We start from the raw sequence: 23,393 nt of genomic DNA, 5'->3' as shown, positions 1-23,393 counted from the left end.
CCACTACAAACATAAGTGTAAGTCCAGAGGCTGTAAGGCCTTTCAAATGATACTGCTAATGCAAATAAATTTTTATGGTCTTTTTATGGCCTTTTAACAATCTATAATGCTATAAACTTCAACCCTAAAGCCACTGTGCTATACAAAGGAACAAAGATATTTAATGGTCTTAAGCCCATACAGACTTATTACTAGTTATAATTAATTAATTATATTATTTTATTAATTCAACTATTCACAGCCTATGTCTTTGATTTGTTTCCTGATGATTTCAAAACCCAAGACCATGCCAACCTTCTTCCTTCATTGATTTTTCTTTTCCTGCTTCTGACATAATGATTTAGGGCCTTCCTTAAGCTGCCAGGCTCAAACAGTCCTTCTTTCCTCTTGTGTTTTGCTCTCCCCATTCCCTCTTGGTCAAGTCCAGCCTTGAAACTCACTTGGACCTTCAGTATTTTCCTTAAAGGACTGAAGATTTAATCCTGCAGATCTACTCTAGATTGCACCGTTATCAATATTCTTTCTTAAGACCCACTCTTCCTTTTCAGGACTCAGTTGTTTTCTCAAATGCTCCATGTTTTATTTAACTAATTCTTTCCTTGTGCCTTTTAAGAGTAAATTTCCATGTTGTCTTTAAATATCCTTCAGTTAATGGCTCTACAATTCTTATCTTCCATCAGCATGAAAAGTTTGCTGTTGTGGGTTTGGGAATTTTTTGCTATGTGTATGTGGTTTTTTGTTTGGCTTATTTTAAAATTTATTTTCCTGGGCTACAAGAATCTAATTTCCTTTAGGCAGGAATATAGTTCTAAGTCCAGTTTTCTTACTGAATGATGACATGCAGAGTTGTGCATCTATAGGATATTACTGAATAAATACTCAACACTTGAAGTATTCTTCTAGGAAAGGGTAAAGCTTTAACTAAGACTAAGAGTACTAAGTACTAATGAAATCTACTGGAAGAACAGGATTGAATTAACAGCTCTAATATTTTCCCACATTAAAAAAAAAGAAAAGTAGAAGAAGCAATTATTTCCCTTCTGTGACTTCTAAGTTTATACTTAGACACCAGGTCTGGAAAGCTGATGCTTTCAAAATGAAGGTAACACTCAGTAGCAATTTTGATTTGTGTTATAGAAGAGTACAGAGTATATACATTCCTCCCTTAGCCACTTAGACAGAGTATAAAATTTTTTTCAGGTCTTACTCTTGCATTAGTTCCAGGCCTAGAACATGATCAAACAGTGAGTATACAATCTATATTCATACCACCTCTCCCCCACATTTTGGACCCTACAGCTTCTGCTTGCCAGTGTAAAACCTTGACTTTTCAAACCACTCATGCAAAAAAGAGTTTAGGACAGGTTTAGTAAAATCAAGCTCTGCTGACATTTTGATGCCATGCTCAGACTTCAGTCAGCAGTTTAAAACCTACATTGGTGTATTTCTGATCAGTTTTTAGGCAGCTACTGGATATCAAAGCCAGAGTATGTAGACAATCTGTGAATTCTCAGAGGATATGAACTTTGATCTGTTCAATATTTTATTCATTATGCTTTAATTGAAGATCTTTGCTTTTTCTCATTAAGATAAATTTGTGAGTTATTCTTTAATGCACTAAACAAACTATGTTAGTATCCTGTTAAGGTTGGTGCCTTTAATGGGGAAAAAGTCAGGGGAGATAAAGTTACAATTTTCATACAGCACCCATAATTCAGGTAAGCTGAACGCTTGTAGTTTTACTAAATAATAGATCCACTTTTAAATTTAATACCATAGTTTATAGGTGCAATACAAGTGAGCAGATATAGTTACTGTGGAAACCCTTACTTTGGAATTACTGAGTTCTGTTATCAATAACCCCATGTATAAGTACAAGACCTTTCATCCCAAAGCTTCTCAAAATTACTTTGGTATAATAGGCCAAGTTTTGAATGCTGGTTGCAATGGATTTACCCCGAAACTTTCTATTTACATATGCAAACACTGTGTACCATGATGAGGTTTGAGTGCATTGCTCTAGTCCCTCAATTTGTATGATGTGATTGGAAGTTCCCAGTTTGAGCTCTGGTCCTATCAGTGAGGGAAGCAATCACTGAAAAACAACAGCTATGTTGTTTTAGTAGCTTTCTAGTAGCTTTTCCACTTTTTAAAAAGTACTAGCTGCAGAAAAAGAAAGCTGAGCTGTTGACACAGAGATCAGGACAAAGCAGCCTCAGTGAGTGCCACAAACCCACTGGCTGCTTTGGGTATTGGAAGTCACCTGCATGCGCAAAACCAAAGGAAATAGTACAGAAGTGACCCAATTTCCATTTCCATATTATGGGTTTAAGGGTAAACCCTGTATGTGCCAAAGAGAAAAGGATGGCCATGGTTAAAAAGCCATCCAGATTCAGAGAACAGACTAAAATACCAACCCAGATATGCTTCTAATTTCACAGAACTCACAGAGGAATCCAGACTGCTTGTACAAACTATCTTACCTGCCTAGACAAAGCTGTAATACAAGAATGTAATGGAAATTTTATTAAAAAGCTATTTTAGTTAAACCGTTTAGTTTTTTTTTGCAAGTATATAAGTCTGGTTTGTTTTTTTCCTAAATATTGTTTTTGCTCTTTTTATTGCTTGTTTGTTTAGAGTAAAATTTCAGTATATAATTGATTTTTAGATGAAAATTTGGGTCCAACTCCCCTTTATATTCTTTTTTCTTATTTCTTATATTACATTCACAAGAGCAAGAAACCCTGATTTTGAAATTTGGTTTAGGCAACATATAACTGATAAAGAGTATTTGCAGGGTAAAGAAGCACTTTAGAAGTTCTCTCTCAGCTATTAACAATTGCAACACTTTTTATGAAGGGGTGTCTGTGTCTTACTTGAGTAGGACAAACAACCCTTAAAGCTCAGCATTTCCTTTCATTTCAGGCAGATAAAATAATGTCAGCATTTTAATACTGCTGTGCCTGTAGTCAAATAACTCAAGCACTACCTACTAAAAGAAGTGACCTGATTTTCAGAGTGCTTTTTTGGTCCCAAAAAAGTATTGGCTGCAACAGACGTGGCTGTAACAGCTCATGCAGACAGTGCAGTTCACTGTCGCAACAAAGTGTTTCATATTATGAGAAAAAAGTACGACATAAAGCCTTCTCCAAAATGCAAACTGCAAGAATAAAATCAGTAAGATTATTTCATACATTCTGTTTTCACACATATGGTACTACGCATCCTGTATGGTGATTTCTTCTGTTGGTCTGGAAAAAATGCTGGGAGAAATGTCTATGTGAACCTCCAGCTCTCTTATTTTTTTCAAGTCAGGGGGTCTGCACAAATGTTCCCACAGGCTCTTTCTTTATTTGAATGGCCAATATTATGCCTTGCAAGGTCACACAAGTGCAAATGCACTGTATCTTCTGCCTTAGAGGATTAATGGGATTAAGATTGACATACTTGAGATAAAGCTGTTTCATGCTTTTAAGAAAATCATATTATCCAATTACCTTGGCAATAGCATTTTTCCAGTATCAGAATATCAAGAGAGAACATGACTTGCATGATTGTTTTAACTCTTATGGAAAAGGGGGAAGAGCTAAATTCAGATCTAGCAATGAACATTGTTTTTATTAAAATTGAACTATTATTATTCACACTATCAAAGTAATAATGATCCTGGAAACATTTCATTTTCTAAATTTTTAAGTTCATGTACAAATCTTAGAAATGTACAAGCTTAGCTCATGAAATCAATCAAATCAAATGTACAAATCTTAGCTCATGTACAAGCCTAGAAATCAAGAGTGTATATCACTTATACAAAAGGCATAGTGAAACAGAACAACATTACTAATTGTATAGAGATAGAAAATATTCAGCAAAGGCCTCTGAGCCATGCAGCTTACTGAAACTTAAAACTTCAGCAAACCCCTGGCAATAAATTGCTACATGTATGAACACTAAGCCTGACAACAATTTCTTTCTTTTGATTCAATGGCTGATATAACATTATTATGTAAACAGAGCAGACTATAAAGATGAAGTACTGCTACTGGCCAGCATCTTACCTGGATTTAGCATCATTTAGTGTATAGATTACCTGTCTCAATCTTTAACTAAATTTATGCTGCTCTGCAGGTGTTCACACTTTGTCACACTTTGTCATTAGCCAGGTTGTACTGACTTGTCACTTCCTTTAATGCATTTTTTCATATAAAGGAACTGGATTTTTTAATAGATAGCCTAGGACCCCTAATAAAGAAACAAAACAAACAGGTATACTGGCCTCACAGTTTTCAAATATTCACTACGTAAGCTCACATGTAATAGTAAGTGAAATAAGCCCAGATTGTAATGACAAGGGTAAAGAAAACATTTTTTTAAAATTCAATTTCTAACCAATTAAATTAGAATATCTAATTTCCTTTATTTTTTAAATTTTTGAATTCCTCCCCCCAAATAGTTTTTAACTTACCTTGCTGGATGAAATAGCAAACAGACTGTCTCTATAGAAAATTAAGTTCATTACTGATCTCTAGTTTGCTTTAGTTTATTGCAGCTGAAATCATTAAAACATCTCCCTGTGCTTTGCCAAAGCAATGTGGATGACTATAGAAGTAAACAAAAGGACTGGAAGGAGTGGCTAACCATCACTCACAGCAGTAGACTTGTAACTTTAGCTTTCTATTAGTATGCAAATACTTAATGAAATGAAATCACACAACTGAAGAACAATGCCTAATGACTGCTCAGTGCAGATTTTTCAAACCCATGCAATTTGGTCTTCTTAGCCATTATTATGCCTCTTCTGCATGCTGTAAAGGAAGTTTCAATTGCCATCTTCCACTTACTGAGCCTATTCCCAGCAGTCATGAATATTGAATTAATCAGACCAATAAGGATGAGTAACATTTCTTTCTATCAGTGTGCATATGTTAAGAATCATTGAAGTATGCAAAAAAAAAAAAAAGGAAGCCTTAGAAAGCAGAAAGAAAAATATATGTTTAATGAGCCTTAAGTGTTCTCAAAAAGGCAGTTAGGAGGGTTGCCTTTATTTAGGATAAATTTAATATGCTCAGTAACTGCAGCAACATTTGCTTTAGCTTGTACTATTTGAGCAATCATGTTCTACTATAAATTAATTTAATTTAGTTGATTTATCTCCATATTTTTTTACAATAAAGGAATTAACACCAGAACAAAGACCTGTCCAAGACAGAGCATTACTTCCTCTATCCTGTGCCCACCCCTTGCATCAAACCTGAACAAACAGGGTGAAGAACTGAGATCTTCCTTCACATAACAGTAGTTTGGAAAGTCTTCTAAACCAGTATGAATCCTGAGAGAGTCAGCCAATAGACAAAATTCTTCAAGTTTATGATGCCCATTCAACAAAATGTGTCTTGACCATTGGCTTGTCAATCTGATTCACATTCTCTTTTATGATGAGGAATGTGTGTCTTCTAAATGAAATTACCATGTCTTCATTCCAGATAAATATTTCTCCTTCTGCATTATGTGCAAAAGTCCAACCAACCATGAAGAGGGGCATGCTGATACAATGATTCCATCCACTGTCTTGCACCTTTGCCACCCTTCTGCAGAAAGGAAGCCAAACAGCAACTAGCACGTCCATTAGCTGAGGTGAGCATTACTGAAGGTCACAGAGCAGGGCTCTTGGCCAGGACCTCAAACTAGAGCTGCTTCAGTGATACTCATGGATGATATTCTCCAGTGGCAGAGGGCAGATATTCATTCTCATCTTTCGCAGTACCCTTGAAGCATTCAGTGCCGTTGGTTATGATGATATATGTTTTTTTTGGCCAATTAAGGAGACAGGACGACTGCTAACACAAATACCAATCCTTGAAAGGACACGTTCAATGACCAGCAGTAGAGAAATATTCATTTCTTCTTTATATCTTCTTTTGTGGTGAGTCACTCCAACAGCTGCACACAGTGACTGGTCGGCATCCAAAGCAATACTGTTAGATGAGATGCCATTTTACCTTTCTTTCACTGCACACAGGCACAAGTCTGCTATCAAGCAGACAGCAGGAAACTGGCTAGTGGGTGGAGAACATGTAGCTGAATCTGTATCCTTGGAAGAAAACAGATGTGATGGGGAGAGCATTTTGAGAAGCAGCCCTTATGCTGTTTCTTTTGGCTGACTGTAACTCAGTAATCTCTGGTGCTTTGCTAATGTGCTCTCACAGGCAGCAGCTCTAAGTGATGCCCTTAAACTGCCATCTCCTGCTGGCTGTTGGCTTCTGTCACATTTTAGTGGCCAGCGGACACACTTCACTGACACTTTAACAATGATTTCTTTCAGATTACAGCAATGCTATATACCTGTGGAATAAGCTTTCATTTGGTAGTAAGGAAACTGTCCTGGTTCCAGAACATCATAGTGTGCCTTCTCAGCAACTCCAAATGGTCACCAAAAGGTCACCTGTGTTCTACAGTAGTGTCCCATAGGATATGAAATCAAGGTCATAGTCCTGACTCTGATCTGCTGGAAACTGAATTGCTACAGACTAGGAAACCTCAAAGATTTCCTGACAAACTGGTTAGCAGGCTGGGGTTATGTCAGCAAAGCAAAATTAGGCACAAACTTATTTGCATAAAAGACTCCTGGACACAATTCAGAGACTATTTGGAAGCCCTGGCCCTTCAGAACTGTCACAATGCCTTATCCAACTGTTTGACACATTGCTTAGTCTTTGATGAGAGAAATACATATCTATCAGAAGTCCAAAGAAGACAGTTCATTGCACAGTTTCAGGGTAAGAGGATGAAAGGACAAACAACACACAACAGATTGATGTTCTCATTGCTTAATTCACTAGTGACAGAAGCTCACCTGTGCAGAGCATTTGTAAAGCAGAACAAAAACTTGGCCAGATAACCCAGCTCAAACCACTCTTCTGGCACTGTAGTATTTCCTCACTCAAGATCTATACTGTGAATTCCATTCTTGAAACAAGCACAAAACCCCAACCCAATAACTGGATGAAGGGAAATACTCTTTATTACTTTGCACTGATTGAGGAAAATGTATCATTGCCCAGTGTTTTCTTCCCCACATTTTTCATGTGTTTCCACAATAAATGTTAAGATTTCAAACTCAGAGGCAGATTGAAATGATCCTCTTTGCTGGACTTGACTTGTCTCGAAGATTTCTTGTTTTACTCTTGGTTTTGTTTTTTTTTTTGCAGTGAAATTACTGAAAAGACTAAGATTGGAATACTCCAAATATTTAAGGCTACAGGAAGGAATCAGATTCATGACTAAAACAAACCTTATCCATGAAGGAACTGAAACAGATACCAAATGCCAGCTGTTACGTGCGGCCATAATTTTAGTGAACATTTCTGACCTAACAGTATATGTAATGTAGTGTCACCCAAGTAGGTTGCTAAATCCTAAAATGGTACGCCAGCAACAGGTTCCAGTTGCCAGAATTGTGTTCATTAATGGATACACTGTTAGAAAGCAAGGATGTTAACAGAATGAACTGACAGTAACTCAAGTTAATCTGGAAAAAAGAAGGTCAGTGCCAGTACATTCAATACTTAGAAGTTACAGGATGGCAATAAAACAAAAGGACAGAAAATTACAGAACATTGGCAGATAAAGTTGCAGCTGAAATTGCTGTTGAAGAGCTCTCTTTGTACTTAGGAGGTCCCCATGACTCAAGACACCAAAGGTCAGCACAGCTTTCAATTAAGCAAATAAGAACACACCATTTGTTAAGGTGAAATGAGTGGCAAGACCATGATCACCAACACAGCTAACAATTTTTTTTGTTTGTTTTGTTTTTTAGCTAAATTAAACGACTGCAAAGGTGAGGAAGATGAGTATATTGAAATACTCTCCAACATATTTCTCTCAGTATAGCAATCACATCTTGGGTGGGTTTGCAGGTAGGCTAAATAACCAAGATGCCTGTTTGATGGAGTTATCTGTTAGTAATATACAATTTGTAAATAAGCTGTTTAGAGCCTAATCTATATTTTCCACAAATTCCCTAGCTATAGCCATTATTCATATTATGCACCTCACAATTTTGAAACCAAAATACATTAGCTTTCTGAGAATATTTTTTTCAGTGTTAATGTGCTTACATACTAGTTTGTTTTAAAATTCAAGAGTATTTAAGAATTTCCAAATGTTTTCATGATTATTGCATTACCTGAAAGTTGACCTAGAATACATTAAAACATTTGACACTTTATTTCCCATTTGTCCAATTTGTTTCACTGGCTTTACTAAGTATTAGCTCATGAGCTCATAAAAAACCCTTGAAACTTATACCTCATATACTTTGTAGTTCTGACTGGAAAACTGAAAGAGAAATAACATGTGTTCCATTAATTTTCAATTTATAATGGAATATGAGCTAAACAAGTAATCTGATACATGAAAAATAGATCTATATTAATGGATATTAATACCATTTTCATATATATATATGTAAGGATATTCTGGAAGATTAATTTGAATATGGTAGTTGCATCTGAAATGCAAACACCATAAATGAGGAAAACACAAACTGAAAATGCAGAAACACTTGCATAGATAAACTTAGTATAACAGATCTAATATAAATTGCTGTGTCATAAGGATAAACACTTTGAAGTGTAAGGTTCCTTGTTAACAAATCACATTACACTGACTGGTCCTTATTAGCACCCTGACCCTTAGGTCTATTTGGTCATCCACGGACACAGGCAACAAAAAGAGGCTGTCTGGGACTGGAATTTAGCTTTCCTAAGAAACTGTGCCTTGTTCTGAGACTGGAAAACAAGTCATTTGGATAATGAGTTTCTCAGCACTACACACTGTACCAATGCACATTACAGGCAACCTTCACCTGGGAAACTGAGTGCAGCACTAACCAGAACCTTTTGTCACCAGAAAATTCTTATTGCACCCAGAAACTTGGTTTATATTTTTAATAGTATTTCTCACAGTATCCCACCAAAGGACAAGCAAAGCAAATGTGGAGGCTGAATGACTGCACTGTTCCCCCCACCTTCTGTGCTTCAGTTTTCAGAAGTAAAATTTTCATCCTTAGCCTCAAGTGTCTGACACAACTGATATGAGTGTCATCAGTTGCAATGAAAAAACTTATGACTGACCCATATAAGAAAAGAAAATTAATCTGAAAAGCGTCATTATTTGTATTTTTCTCAGTCTCTTAACAAATGGACTAAGGACAACAGGAATGGTAATTACAGGGAACATTAAATGGCAAAACTATAATCAGAGACAAACTCTGCGGTGTATTTGATACACTATTAGCTCAAAAAATCATGAATTCATAGAAAACATGAGTGTCAGAAATATCTCCCTGTGTATTTAGACCCTATTGTTTGCAGCAAAGGACTGCTGCTTACATGTTTTCTTTGACAGTTTGGTTAATTTCATTTTTTTTTTCCAGAGCAGAAGCTAGCAGAGAAGTAGAGGCTGTCCACTGCTTTAAAATTTTTTCTTTCAAGGGAGGGAAACCATCTTGAAGAAGCATTTTGATAAAACATGAACAATTCCTTCTCACCATCCTTCGCTGTAGTCCAACTGTAAAGCTGGATCAAATAGCACTTTCTTGAAATAAAAATCAGCTCAGAAAAAGAACCTTATCTTTCTACTATCCAACTGCTCACTCTTGAAAAGAGAAATAGAAGATAAAAATGCAATTCCATTCCCAAAATGTGGGTAAGAGGAAAAGATTTGCTTGACAGTCTTTAGACTATTCTAGGACAACATCTGTTTCTGGAGATGCACAGGGTAGACCCAAGCCTCCCCCAAGAACTCCAAGGATGGATACTGTGCCTCAGCACCAGGGCTGGAAGTGGAGCCTGGTGGGGTAAAGAAAGACAGTACAATGCAGAGGACTCTGCACTTGATCCAAATTCCAAATTATGAGAAATAAGCCCATCTGTAATACTAATTACTGCCAACACCTTCCACAGAACAGTTAAGTGGAAAATATCACAGCAAGTGAAATAATGGTTTGTTTTTTTCTGTCTTTATACTGAGAATTCATGCAGATACTTTTGTGATAAAAGCCCTTACAAACAGATGTGAAGTCAATGTCACCTGTGATCTCTGATATACTCAGATCTATCAGGATAAAGAAAATTATCCTGAGTATCCCAAGTTGGAAAAAAGTGACTCCTTCATTGAATTCAGATACTGTGACAAGAAGAGATGATTGCATGAACAAGTAGCTGCTCTTTGAATGATCAGAGTTTATGTCCTGAGAGTTTATGTCCTGGACCACAGACAACAACTTAAATAACAAGCAAATTGATAAATCTATTTAACATTTAGTGAGTTATAGAAAGCAACAAAGAAGCATCATGACAATGAAATTAAATGATCAGGGTTGTTCAGTGTTGTGAATTTGTAGCTTTCATCTCCTTTTGTGCCTTTACAATTGCTCTAACACAGGACACCAGCCTTTTGGTGCAATAATGAGAAGTGCACCTGGAAAACAGCAGATGCACAGAGTAACTCTACAACTCTCTAACAGAGTGGAACTCTGCTGCTGTTAATATATATTTATATTGCAGGACAGACAAAAGGCTTCAACTGGGTTCTGTGTCCCATTGTGCTGTGCATTGTGGAAACACAAAAGGGAACAAAGTCCAAGCCCCAAAGGGCTCGCAGTGTAAAAAGATAAGTGATATAGTGAAGAGAAAAGCAAGGGGATGCATTCAAAATAGACTGACTTTTTAAATACCTACATGCATTTGTCATCCCTTCAAGCTGCCAAGAGAGAAGAATAATCCTGACCTGCTTCCTCAAATCTACTGTACTCTGTTTGAATATTACTTCCAATGTTAACAGATGCCTGGTTAAGATTCTCCTTAAAAAAAAAAAAAACAACAAAACAGTTTAAAACTAATTATATTTCCCTTGATTTTACAATGGCATGCAATTAGAAAGAATAAAACAAAATTAAGTGAAAACTGAAATAGAATGGGAAACACAGTAAGAAGTAGTGATTCTAAGTGAGAATTTAGTAATTCTTGCCCTTGACAATTGTTGGACATATTTTCATACAGACACAGATAATGTCCTCTAATTCCACTTGAGGAGTCTATTCCTGTCAGTTAAACATTATCTAAAGGTCCCTATGGAGGTGTTCGTTTAAAGCTGATGCTGGCACAGTTTTTCACTCTTTTCTAGCCATCTGGTCACATACTGAATTGTCAGCTATTTTATCTAAACCCAAGAGAAGGCTGAAGGAGTAAACAAAAATACCAACAAGAAAAATCTCAGGGTTCAAATAACCACAACACTCAAGCCTAAAGTTATGATTTCTTCTTACTCACAAAATTCACACAAAAGATACTTAATAAAAAATGCACAAAACCTCAAAAGGTTGCAACCTGAGGCTATTTTGAAACCCCTCTCCCTCCCCAGCCCATACGCAGAGCTGTAAACACACTGAGCATTTGTATTGCCCCTCTTCCCCCACCCCACTCACCTAAACAATTGATAGAAAATATACATTTACATTCCTTTACATTTAAGACTTAGCATCCCAGAGGCTGGTAATCAAAATTATTTTGCACGACACTCCATAAAACATTTTAAGATCAATTTTTAAATGCTGATGCCTCAGTCCTACGCTTTCTCTGCATACTGACTTAAACAACAGAATGTGGAAGCTGACTGTCTCATTAAAGCACCCATATGAGAGAACCTGCTGCAGTTCTATACAAATAGAAAAGAGTCCCACTACATTAAAATGAAACCGAATCATCTTAGCAAACCTCTTTTTTCCTCATGGTCTTCTCTCTTCTCTGTGCAACGTTGTTCCATCTTACACACACACTTAGATGTGCCATAAGTGCTTCTTTTAAAGTGCATAAAAGCTATCCACAGCTCTCCTAAGAATGAAACAGTTTTAATATTTTCTGATCCATGTTCCTGCCACAAACATTCACCGGCAGTATGATAGCTCCAAGAGGAGACATCTGATTCTTGACATTTAAAGATACAATACTGGTGAAAAATAGTGACGCTGTATTAACTGAAAACAGCTTGTGAGGGAGTAGGTGATGTACTCCTAAAATGTATAATCAGAACAAGCAATAATTTCAACCTTTTGATTTTTTTATTTTTGACTCAGAGCCATAAAAAAAGGAATAGCCTGATAAACAAATCTAGACACGTTACAATAACTGTTTTAAGAGAATTTATATTCTATGGCAAAAAGAAAAGTAGGTTTTTTTTCCTGCTGGAGAAAGTATTAAGGTACCCCGTAGTTTCTCAAAAGGGTCTCAAAAGCTTTCTTAAAAAATGAGCACTAAATGAAAGCAAAATTGAAATTATAGAAATCAAAGAATTTGTATCCTGGTAACATTCAGTTAATTGACATTGCAATGCTAAATGAAAGCACTAAAACATCAAATTCCCCATACCCCTACTGTGACAGCCTTATAAACTCAAAAGGTACAAAGAAAGGTCTTATTTTTCCCACATGAAAAAAAAATCCTGTTCTAACATGAACCGTTACTTTGAAATGCTGAATTCTGGACAAAAAAAAAACCAACCCAAAAGCTGATATATTTTTAATTTTAGTAGTAGAACCCCTTGTTTGGTGATCAGTGACCTCTGGGGAAAGTTGAGACATCAGAGCAAACCTCCATCCCCCACAAACACCTGAGACAAGGCAGAGCACAGTTAACAGCAACCAGTTCTCCACACTGTACCTGGAGGTACTGACATGACCGTTCCTGCTGGCACGTCTCTGCCTTCACCACTGTCTGGTCCATGTTAACTGATGCTTTCTGGTAAACTTCACGGGCTCTGCTCACGGTTAATGTAGAGGACCAAGAGCTTTTCTTCATTAACTGGGAGTCCAAATTCACAGGCAGGTTTGCACAGGTAGAGCATTTGACATCATTATTGCTTCTGGAGGACTTCACAGTATGCTCACTAATAGTGTTATAGGCTTCCATAAAGTATTGGGAAGAAGAGCGATCAGGGCATCTTCCCATGGTCATGACCCCACTGGGACCATGATAAATGCAAACATCATTGTCCAAGTTGTCATCTGAACTCCACCATCCTGATGCATTGGATCTGGGCTTACCTTCTGATCGCCTTTCCTTACTCTTGCTGCGCTTCCCATACCTCATCGTCTGTGACTCCTCCGGGCTCGCTTTTCCCCCATTGACGCTCCCCTTGGATGGTCCTTCCAGCGAGTGGGACTTGGTGAAGAGCTTTTGGACAGAGTGAACCAGGTGCCGGATCCTGCCCGGGCTGTCGCTGCGGTGCTCCATGGCAGTTCGCTTGTACTGCAGAGTGTGGTAGCCATCCCGATTCAGGGGCAGCTGCCGCTCAAACTGGTCCAAGAGGTTGGCAGGAATGCGGTTAGTCTTGTTGGCAGTTCCGTGGGGAACCAGAGCACACTCGTCCTTGAGTTCATGGTGGGAGCTGTAATGCCTCCGGGGAAACGTGCTGCTGGCAATCTGATCATTGTAGGGCACCATGCACTCGGCCTGGAAAGAGTTCCTTTGAGTGTAGTAAGGGTGGTCTGCGGGGTGGGGCTCCACCGGGTTTAACAAATATGGCTTCCTGTCCTGGTGGTGTGGCAGGCTGTCACACGCAGGGTCACAGGCAACCCCGTGATGGTGACTGCGGCTGCCGGATAATCCCTTCATCCTTGGTGGAAAACGAGTCCCAAAGTCATCTAATATGTATGGCTGTGCAACAGGCAGAACTCAGAGAAAGGCCTAAAAGAAAGAAATACAACAGAACACATAAGATATTCCAGCTGAGAGAATAAACTGCATGTGCACACTTAACATTCTTTTTTTCTTATTGCAAAAGTAACTGAAATAAACATTCTCAGACTCTTTTTACCCTTTAATCTTTCCCACCTCCAGCATGGTGATAAGGATACCTAAGCAGTACACAAGAAAAATGATCTTGTTCCATTAGCTGCAAACAGAAACCAGGCAATGTTTCCAATATGAAAAGCAAGATAGGTATTGCCACCTCTACTCTAAAACCTCAGTCCTGAAAACATTCAGGGACAGGGACCTCCCGGGATGCCTTAACTGCCCATCTGCAGGTTCTCAAGGCCAAATGGACACATAAAAAAGATATTTTCTTTAATTTTTTTTTTCTTTAATTTCTGGGCTTCTTTGGTCCAAACACAAAGCATGGTGCAATTATTGGGAAACCTTTCTCTAACTTCAATGAATATATTTACTCAATCTCCATGTCGTCTGCCTGGACTGTAATCATCTCAAGGCAACAGCAAGATGTTATTTCCGTAAGTTCTTTTCAAATTAAGAGTAAAAAACCAATAAATTACACTAACTGTCAAAACGAAGCCAAACCAACTATTTAACATCCTATATATCTGTAGGGTTTGTATTTACTATTTTCTGGCTCCTAGTCACTAAAGAAAAACAACAAACATCTTATTCTGCTAATGCATGGCTTGATTTATCTCTCAACAATTTTTCATTATTCCGAACAGTGTTCATATATCCCTACATACTCCTACCATTAAAAGAACTGGGATAGCCAAACCTTGTTGTTACACAACAATAACAGTTAATAACAATAACACTTAATTCTTCATTGCAGTTATTTATCCCTGAAGTGACTCGCAATGCTGTAGAATATGGATTACAACAAATTGCAAATGGAAATCTTCATCCCCAGTGATATAATGACCATTCTGTTTGAAGCCAGATGCCCTCATTTCAGCCCTCAACTCCAGCAAAAGTCTGGATGAAACCTATGAGCTACCAGTGTGTAAATTATGAGGTTTCAGGTGTGGCAAAGCAGTCTCATGGTGCCATCTGAAAAGATGAAGGGCAGAGGACTCCTTAGAGGATGCTTTCTTATATTGCATTGAAATGGGAGTCACTCAGCTACTTTACTCATTTCTGGCATGGCTAATCACATAAATACTTTTGGAAATGTAGCTCTTGAGATCTTTCTTGGAGTAAGGACAAACGTGTATAGCAAACAGGTTTCCACTATGCTCCTACAGCACTCTTTTAGCTGAAGTTCGTGTTTTAACAGGTTGTAGACATTGTACCCACTGGCAAATTGGTAACAATGAAGTTTTCCAAAATAGCATTAAGCTAATGTCAGTCTAGAAAAGCATGCTCCGCACTTCATCAGAACTTATTTTATATTTTCTTCTGAATCTGCAGCAAGCCAAAGAGGAGTTTTTTTTTCAGTATGCTTCAAAGCTAATCTGGATGTCCTGCATTTTATTCCCCCTCACTGGATCCCTGCAATGCAGAAAATGTTCCTTCTCAGGAGACCTTGAATTAAAAAAAAAGTTTTCAAAATGCCACAAAAATCTCTTGAAATATTCCAAATGGATAAGCTGACTGATTTACCTAAAGACGAGAATGGCTAAAGGCACCTTTAAAAGCATGAAAATAATATATTCAGGGAGCTGTACTTGTCAATTATACTGTGGTGACAATCCTAAGCACTTCTAAAGAGAATTTTACATCCCTACCATAGTTTTAAAAATATGATCTACTAGTCTGTGTAATCGAGAAACATCCAAAGGGATGTAGTAGTAGATTAATTAGTTAAGTAATTGAAAATGTTACTTGAACAAAGATACCTCATCAAGCAGAGTACTTCTAAGGGATACAGAGACCAAATAAAAATAGTTTAATTTTTGCTATCTATGAATATCTTTTACACATCAAGGTTTATGAAAACAAAATTTCAGCCATTTTTTAAAAAATTTAATTCCATAAATCCATTTGCAATCATGCAACAGTCCTTACGATGATGGATAAATTCTCTTAAGGCTAAAAATAGACTAGTGTGCTATATAAGATAAAAAAAATTTAAACCTTGCCTCAAAGATAGGAGAAAGATATGAAAGAGTACAATTAACTGGGACATGCCCTAAATCAGCAATTTATTTTCATTTTTCCCTATCTGAATGGCTATGAAATTTTCACATACTGTGGAAAAAAGAGTATATGTAGGCAAAGAACCAAGAGGACCAATAATTTACAGCATAGTGAGGTCATGACAGGCACAGGACATGTCATGAAATTATCAAGAAAATGTGGCCTTAATATACTGATACAGAAAATGGCTGGGATCAGGAAACCCTTGATCTGGCTTACAGACTGGGACAGAATATTGTGGAAAACACTGAGATTAAAAACAAGCTTAAAAGATGGAGCTATGGTTTGACCAATGAGAACAGCCATGTTACCAGCTGTGTTTTGGATGGACTGGCAATGTGGATGCTAAGGAGGATGTGCAAAAAGTGGTAAAAAGTGAAAAAGCTTATGAAAAGTGACATTTCCCTGTATAGAGAGAAAACGACAGGTTTTCAAAAAAATTGTGGAGGAAGATTGGCTAAGCACGGCTATATGAGCTTGGATGGCAAGTAGGATGGAATGTTTAGGAGAAAAAATGCATGTATTTTGAGTCTGAGCTGTCAATGGATCTTTTATGAGGAAGTACTGGAGAAAAAAGCAGAAGATAGATAGGATGATCTGCCCAAAGGGAATCAGATGAACAGATAAGGAGAATAACAGAGAAAATGCTTGTGAAAGCAAAAGATCATAGAGTTATGAAAAATCAGATTTAAAAGAGGAGGAAAAAAAGAAGAAACAAACAAAGAAGCAAAATCCAGATAGAAAAATCAAGTGAAAACCAAAAGGGAAAAACCAACCTAACAAAAGGAGTGCAACAAAAAGAAGTGGTAGTAATTAATTCCCAATTCCTAGACTGCTGGATGCAATAAGAAAGGGTTTTTTTCTGGTGAAACAGCACTGAAACATTTATTTTATCATGAAAATTGTGATTAAAAAGTCCTACATAAGCATTTACTAGAATATAGCTTCATTTTACCTTAACTGTATTACTGCTGCCACAGCATTGAAAGTGCAATGAATTAGGAAAAAACCCAATTATGTACCATAGTGCACCTTCCAGGAAGGAGAGAATGAGTATACTATGCTCAACATTGAAGAAAGAAATGTTGCTTTTCTGAAATATTCAGTGGACAATTCTTCTGCACAAAATCACTCCAAACACAAAACCTAAATCCCTCTCACACCTCAATCCCCTTTTAATATGTTAATATGTCTCGAAAAAATTTCTATCCTACAGTCTCTGATTTCATCAGTATTTTTCAAAGAATATGCATCATATTCCATAATTGTGTTGTCTGAACCTATACATCAATGTTTAGCACAATTAGCAGCTGGAGACAGGGCTACCTGTTCATGCCATGAGTAGCTGAGAGGAAACCAATTAAGTCTTTTATTTTATTGGTATTTTTTGGCCAAAATAGGAACACTTAATTATTCATGAAATAGGGCAAGACAATTAATGAACACATTAATAAACAGTGCAAATAGCAATTCTATAGACAGCAGACCAAAACTACTTGATGGCATAGGAATAAAGGAGATGTTAAAGAGATACAGCATTGTAAGGATGAAGAATGCTTACTACTTTCAACATTCATGTTACATTTGCTTTTGTTTTCTTGAGGATGCCCTTGGTAAGAACAATACAAATATATTCATCCTTGTCCCTAATGTGGTGTCCTTAATGCATAACAATTCCCTGGAATAACCTAGTCGCTAGAAAAATGCCTATTTAAATCCCATGTAATTAAAATGAAAATGAATGCAAAATGACAAAACCTGAATGCAGAAATCACCATATTTTTTTACAAATTTCATTTAACTATATTGTCTACTCATGTGTTCCGAATTTACTCATAAAACACATCTTTGAGAAATGTATTCTTTCCCTTAGATATATGTTCAACTTTCTCTCTTAGAAAAGATTTACTGATATGCCCCTGAGCCCCTCTGGCTTCATCCAACAAGACTGCAGAATGCAGAATGTGCTGGGGCAGAGGAAGGACTCCTTGAGCAGCAGCATTCCCTGTCTCCCTCTGCCACTTAGAGGGGGAAGAGGTAGAGCTCAGGAAGGAGGGAGGGGTGGGAGGATGGTGTTTTAGTTCTCATTATCCTGTTCTGATTTTGACCGGTAACAAATTCAATTAGTTTCCCCGATTTGAATCTGTTTTCACTGTTACCCATGATGGTAATTGGTTTGTGAACTCACCCTATCCTTATCTCAACTCATGAGACTTTTGTTTTTCTCTCTCCAGTCCAGTCATGGAGGGGAGTGATAGAATGACTCTAGTGGGCACCTGACATCCTGCCAGGGTCAACACCCCACAGGCTGATGGATCTGTGCTTGCCTGGGGCCTCCTTCTTGCCCCTTTTTGAAGGCAGGGATAACATTTGCTTTCCTCCAGTCCTCAGGCACCTCTCCTGACTGACATGACCTTTCTGAGATGATTGAGAGTGGTCCAACAATGATGTCCACCATGGTTGCATCACATCCCTTCAGGGCCCATGGACTTCTGGGTGTCAAGTTCGACTCCATGGTCTCTAACACAATCCTCCCCAACCATGGGGAAGTCTTCTTTTCTCCAACAGAGACACCCTAATTAGGCACAATCAGGGCCACAGCACCTTGGATCTAATATCTTTGTTCAGAGACCAAGGAGTGAGGGATGTTGATTTTTTTTATTGTTTGGTGAGTATGGTTCTTCTAAGATACCATTCCAAGAATCAGACGACTTCTGAATCTTCAGGTGTCTGTCAGGTCCAGAAATTGAAGCACTGGGACAGAGGTGGAAGGCAATGTGAACACTTAATATGTTTACATGTATGTTCAGCTCTGAGTGAAGAGGGCATTTAATCATGTGCACAAATTGAACCAATGATGCTTCTTAGCAGTACTGTTTATAGTTGTGCTCTCATTTTATGCTCTGTGGTAAACAAAGATAGCTTCTGATTTCCATACTAAACTCCCAAGGTTCTCAGAATTTGCTTATTTATTTAATCCCACACTCTGGAATGTTCTCAGTGAAATTCCTTTCCCCAGTTCTCAAAATTTACGAACAAATGGAAAATATGATTATGGTAAGAAACTTCCATATGCTCCTCATGCAGAACATTGCTTTTTTGCAAAGGTCTTGATATTTTGCAGCCATTATGTGGGACCTTTTTGTTACATTGCATCACCTTAATGAAAATCTAGACATCAATAAAAGGATACATATTCTAAAATTCATCTATCCACATATTTTATTAAAGGTGTTCAAAAGAAAATGAGGTCTGAAATTATCGCCCTAATACATTTTGGCATGTAATATGAACAATTCAGTGCCTTGGGTAAAACTCTCAAGAGAACATCTAATTTTTTCTTCTGTGTCAGCAATCACACCAGGCAAGTGATATTTACAGTATAATTTAATCTTGAACAGTGGACAAGGAGCCATAAAAAGAAATATATTGGCCAGTCAACCCATTCCAAGTGCATGGGGAGATCAATAAGTGGGAGTAACTGGGGAAAAAAACCCACAATTAAGCTTTAGCTGATCTTGAGGAGGCCCTTGTGAATGGTATGCATATCAGAAGAAAATCCAAGAGAGGCATCCCACCAATGGCATCATAAAAATTGGTGGGTTTTTTTCTGTCTGCATCCAACAATTTTTAGTTTGCATATATTTGTGGTATCAGGTATCATATTTAAATTTGATTACTGCTTCTATCCATGTGCTTTTGGTGAGCAACTGTGATGGTCAGTACCAGGACAGTACGTGCCTTAAAGTTTTGGGCTTGGTTTTACTTTTTTAATCTCTATGGCTAAAAGCAAGTTGATTTGCCACTTGCAGTGTCATAAAATCTGTAGTCACTAAGGTAACCTAACACATAATTAACCTCTGAGTCATATCTAAATACACTACAAAGTCTGCAAGATTCTAACAGTAATATGTCAGCAAAATTTTGACGCAAAGAGACCGATTTTTTCAATCCTCTCAGGAATGTGGCTGGCAATATGCAGGATTGCATGGGAAGATCCTGGCTCCACAAAAAGAAGTACTAAACTGTGATTGTCTGCTCTTCCACTCTCCTGATTTGCACACAAATTAAGAGTCAAGTTTTAAAAAATTCTGATCTGCTGCAGTGAGTAATAATATATAGTGCAATTAGACTACTCATTACTTTCCTGTGGTGTAGGACAGAGTCTGACTCGATAAGGTACAGCACATCAGTTGGAGAGCCTGTTGTGAATTCAGAACTGCCAATGGACATTTTCTTCTCCCAGAAAGAAAACAAACAGGATATTACGTCTGAATAATGGGCAAGTAAAATAATATATTAAATTGAATCATTTAATAAATGTCATATAGGCAGTGTTGAAGCATATACCTCATACCCAAATTTAGATGTTGCATTTTAACCTCCTCAGTCTGGGGAATGATGAGCTTTATGACCTTAATATTTTTTTTTAAAGTAGAATTTGCAATGCATTTCCAGAATATTTTGTCTGAGGAAAGAGCAAAAGGGAATTAAAAGGAAGATACACCAAAATTGGGAATCAGGTTAACATGTACTTACCTGTGCTGCTCTCTTTTAGGTACCTTATTATTGCACCTAAGTTTGCAACACTATTTTGCTGGCTTTCTTCAGAAGAATTCTTAAAATGAAAGGATTACAGTCATTACTTTCTATCAATTGCAAATAATCAATATGATATGATTGTCTTCTACCGCCTCTGGATAACAAAAGGAAGCAGGAACGAGGGACGGGCCAAACATTCCTTCAGCACTGGCATCTGATAGAGTGGGTATCACAGTGGCATAAACCAAACACCATTAAATGACTAATACAGATACAGAGATATCAGGTATGTATCTAGATTCCTGCAAGCCAGTCAGTTATGAATGTCAAAGGTTTATCTTTCTAGTAGGAATGAGGTGATCAGCAGATAAAACCTAAAAATTAAATGTGCACTTTTCCTGTCAAAGGCAGATAAATTCATGGCCTTCAACGTGTCTTTCACATAGTGAAAATGGACATTTTTGTACTAAAACAAGCTCTTGATCTTCATTGCAAGGACACCAGCATGTCTAAGTCTAGGAGCCACTACAGCTACTAGTGACTGACAGGGATCTAATGGAAGCTGCTAATCAGGGCTTGCACCAACATTACACAAATCCCATTTGCACAGGTCATTAACTCATTTTCTACCAGTTTTTAAGTGTTTTGCAATTCTGTAGCATGGCACTGTGACAGGTATCACAGTTAAACTATTGCCTGAGATACAGGTTTTCATGCTCTCTAGAGCTTTTCTAGACATACATTGAAATAACAATATTCACTGTAAAGCCAGGGAACTGACATTACTCCTATGCACTACACTCCACTCAAGGCACCTGAGAATCCATACTTTGACTTTTATGATGGCAGTGACAGTGTGAGTGCATAATTACATGACTTTGCTGGCCTTGACCAGTGAATCTCATGATTCAAACTGTCCCTAGGCTTTATATTCCTTGCTATTTAGAGATCAAGTGAAACACTATGTTAAATATTTCTTGCTCCGTGAAAAATCACTCAACTCAATTTAATGAAACATAGTTTTACAAGACTCTGTCTATAGCTTCAGACTTACATACTCTGACCTCATTTAGCAGAAATAGTGATGATTTCTTTGAGAAAATATTCTTCCAAGTACACTATAATATTTTAAGTCCAAGTGAAAGTGGGGGCTACAAAAACATACAAGCACCAGAATCTCTATGCTTGCAGATGGTCTCCTATCTTGGCTTTCAATCCATAGCTCTGTTTGAGTGGTGCCTTCCCTGAACATCTGTTGTCAGCCCAGAAACTAATGAAAAAGCATCTTAGTGGAGAAGCTCCTTGGAAATGCTACAGGAGCTCTGTGAAGACCAAGGGTAAGAGTCGTGAAGACACTGCTTTTCACAGAATGACAATACAGGCCATATCAATCACCACACCAGCCCACTGGTGACCCCCATTAGCCCACCAGAAAGCACCTGCCAAGCCTCAGAGAAACTGTCCCACATCATAACTATGCGTAAGAACACCTTGGAAAATTCACTTCATAGTCATTTTGGTATTATGGAGCTTTAACTGTAAAAATAAATGTCACCACTGTGATCACCCTGCTTGGTCATGGATATGTTCCAAGCTCTGTGTGCCCAAGCCAGGTCTCTCCAGTGAGGCAGTAGGAAAAGAGGAGAGGTACACAATGCCAAGAACGATCTGCTCATATGCAAGACCAGCTAACTCCTATATGGGAGAAAACTGACTCCTGGGAGGAACAAGAAAAAGCCCTCTCTGAAGGTGTGAGATAAAAGAGCTCAGCCAGCAGGGCAGAAAACTCATTGGGTTGTAGAAAACAGTCATGCTTAGATCAAAACTTAATCTTTCTCATTTCAACCTGTTCCTCTCAGCTCAATCTAAAAGTAAAAACCAGTAATTGTGAGCTCAGTTAGGCACTGAATATGAAACACCTGATTAAAAGGCAGATAGTAACAGGATTCTTTATTACCTAAAACATGGCTATAGTACTGAACTTAATGAATTTAAGGTTTGAAAAAGCCCGCAAACAACTAAAAACAGAACCAAATCCTCACATTAGCTGTGGTATAGAAATGCGATCATGTTAACTGCCTTATCTTTGATGGCTACAGTAACTGATCAATATTTGTTATTACACAGTAAATGAAATGGAAATACTTTCCAGTTTTATAGCAATGCTATGAAATATAGTTAGATTTGGCAGAACTCTTAATCTGCTTGCTCAAATGAACTTGTCTCATTTCACCTCTAGAGGCATAAAAAAATAATAAGAAACCTTAAAATCTTATTTTCAGAGGGAAACATTTACCACAAATATTTTCTCGAGTGATTTTAGTTATGAAGAAATTGAAATAGCAACTATTTTTAAGGAGAACTTTTTTTCACAGAATTCCACAAAATGATTTTGAGCTATGACAAACTGGAAAATAAATCTTAATGTATGAAAACTGTCTGGAAAAAATTACTGGTACTTTCAAAAAGCTGCTTAGCAAGTATGTCATAGAGTAAAATGTGACAGCAAAGGAAGAGAAAGTCTGTGGGCAAAATATTCTTTTCCAGGCATGGCACAAGATAGTGGCTGCATCCCCTCTGGAAGGCGATTCTGCCCTTGAACAGAGGATACAACTTCTCCTTTTCTGCTTTAAGCCTTCATTCAATTCCACTGAAAACACCAAACCACCAGCTACATTTAATCTATTTATTTACAACAGCAATAATTTAGAAGTCTTACAAAACCCCTGTAACAGTAAATTTTATTTTTGGATATGATTCTGATTGTAAACATAAAAAAGTAAAAAAGAATATCTCAGACTTTTCTGCTATTATTTACGCACATGGAATTTGCTTCTATCATACTCATGCATCTTTTTTTTTTGGAGCATTTTCCAATAAATAGAACCAATGGTCTGCAGATACCTAGAAACAAGTAGATTTAAAGATTAGATA

At 37.4% G+C, this 23,393-nt stretch overlaps 1 protein-coding gene across 1 annotated transcript in view; it reads right to left on the bottom strand.

The window, feature by feature from the left end:
- Positions 1-23,393, bottom strand: part of DLGAP1 (DLG associated protein 1) — a 397,584-nt gene that overhangs the window by 120,330 nt on the left and 253,861 nt on the right. The window contains exon 4 of the mRNA XM_030970064.1: positions 12,720-13,745. Within this exon, the coding sequence (XP_030825924.1) occupies positions 12,720-13,673 (954 nt within the window). The 5' untranslated portion in view covers positions 13,674-13,745. The remainder of the gene's footprint in view (positions 1-12,719; positions 13,746-23,393) is intronic.

This window comes from Camarhynchus parvulus, chromosome 2, assembly GCF_901933205.1.
Source record: "Camarhynchus parvulus chromosome 2, STF_HiC, whole genome shotgun sequence".
Classification (NCBI taxonomy): domain Eukaryota; kingdom Metazoa; phylum Chordata; class Aves; order Passeriformes; family Thraupidae; genus Camarhynchus; species Camarhynchus parvulus.
This window is presented reverse-complemented; position numbering and strand designations above follow the sequence as displayed.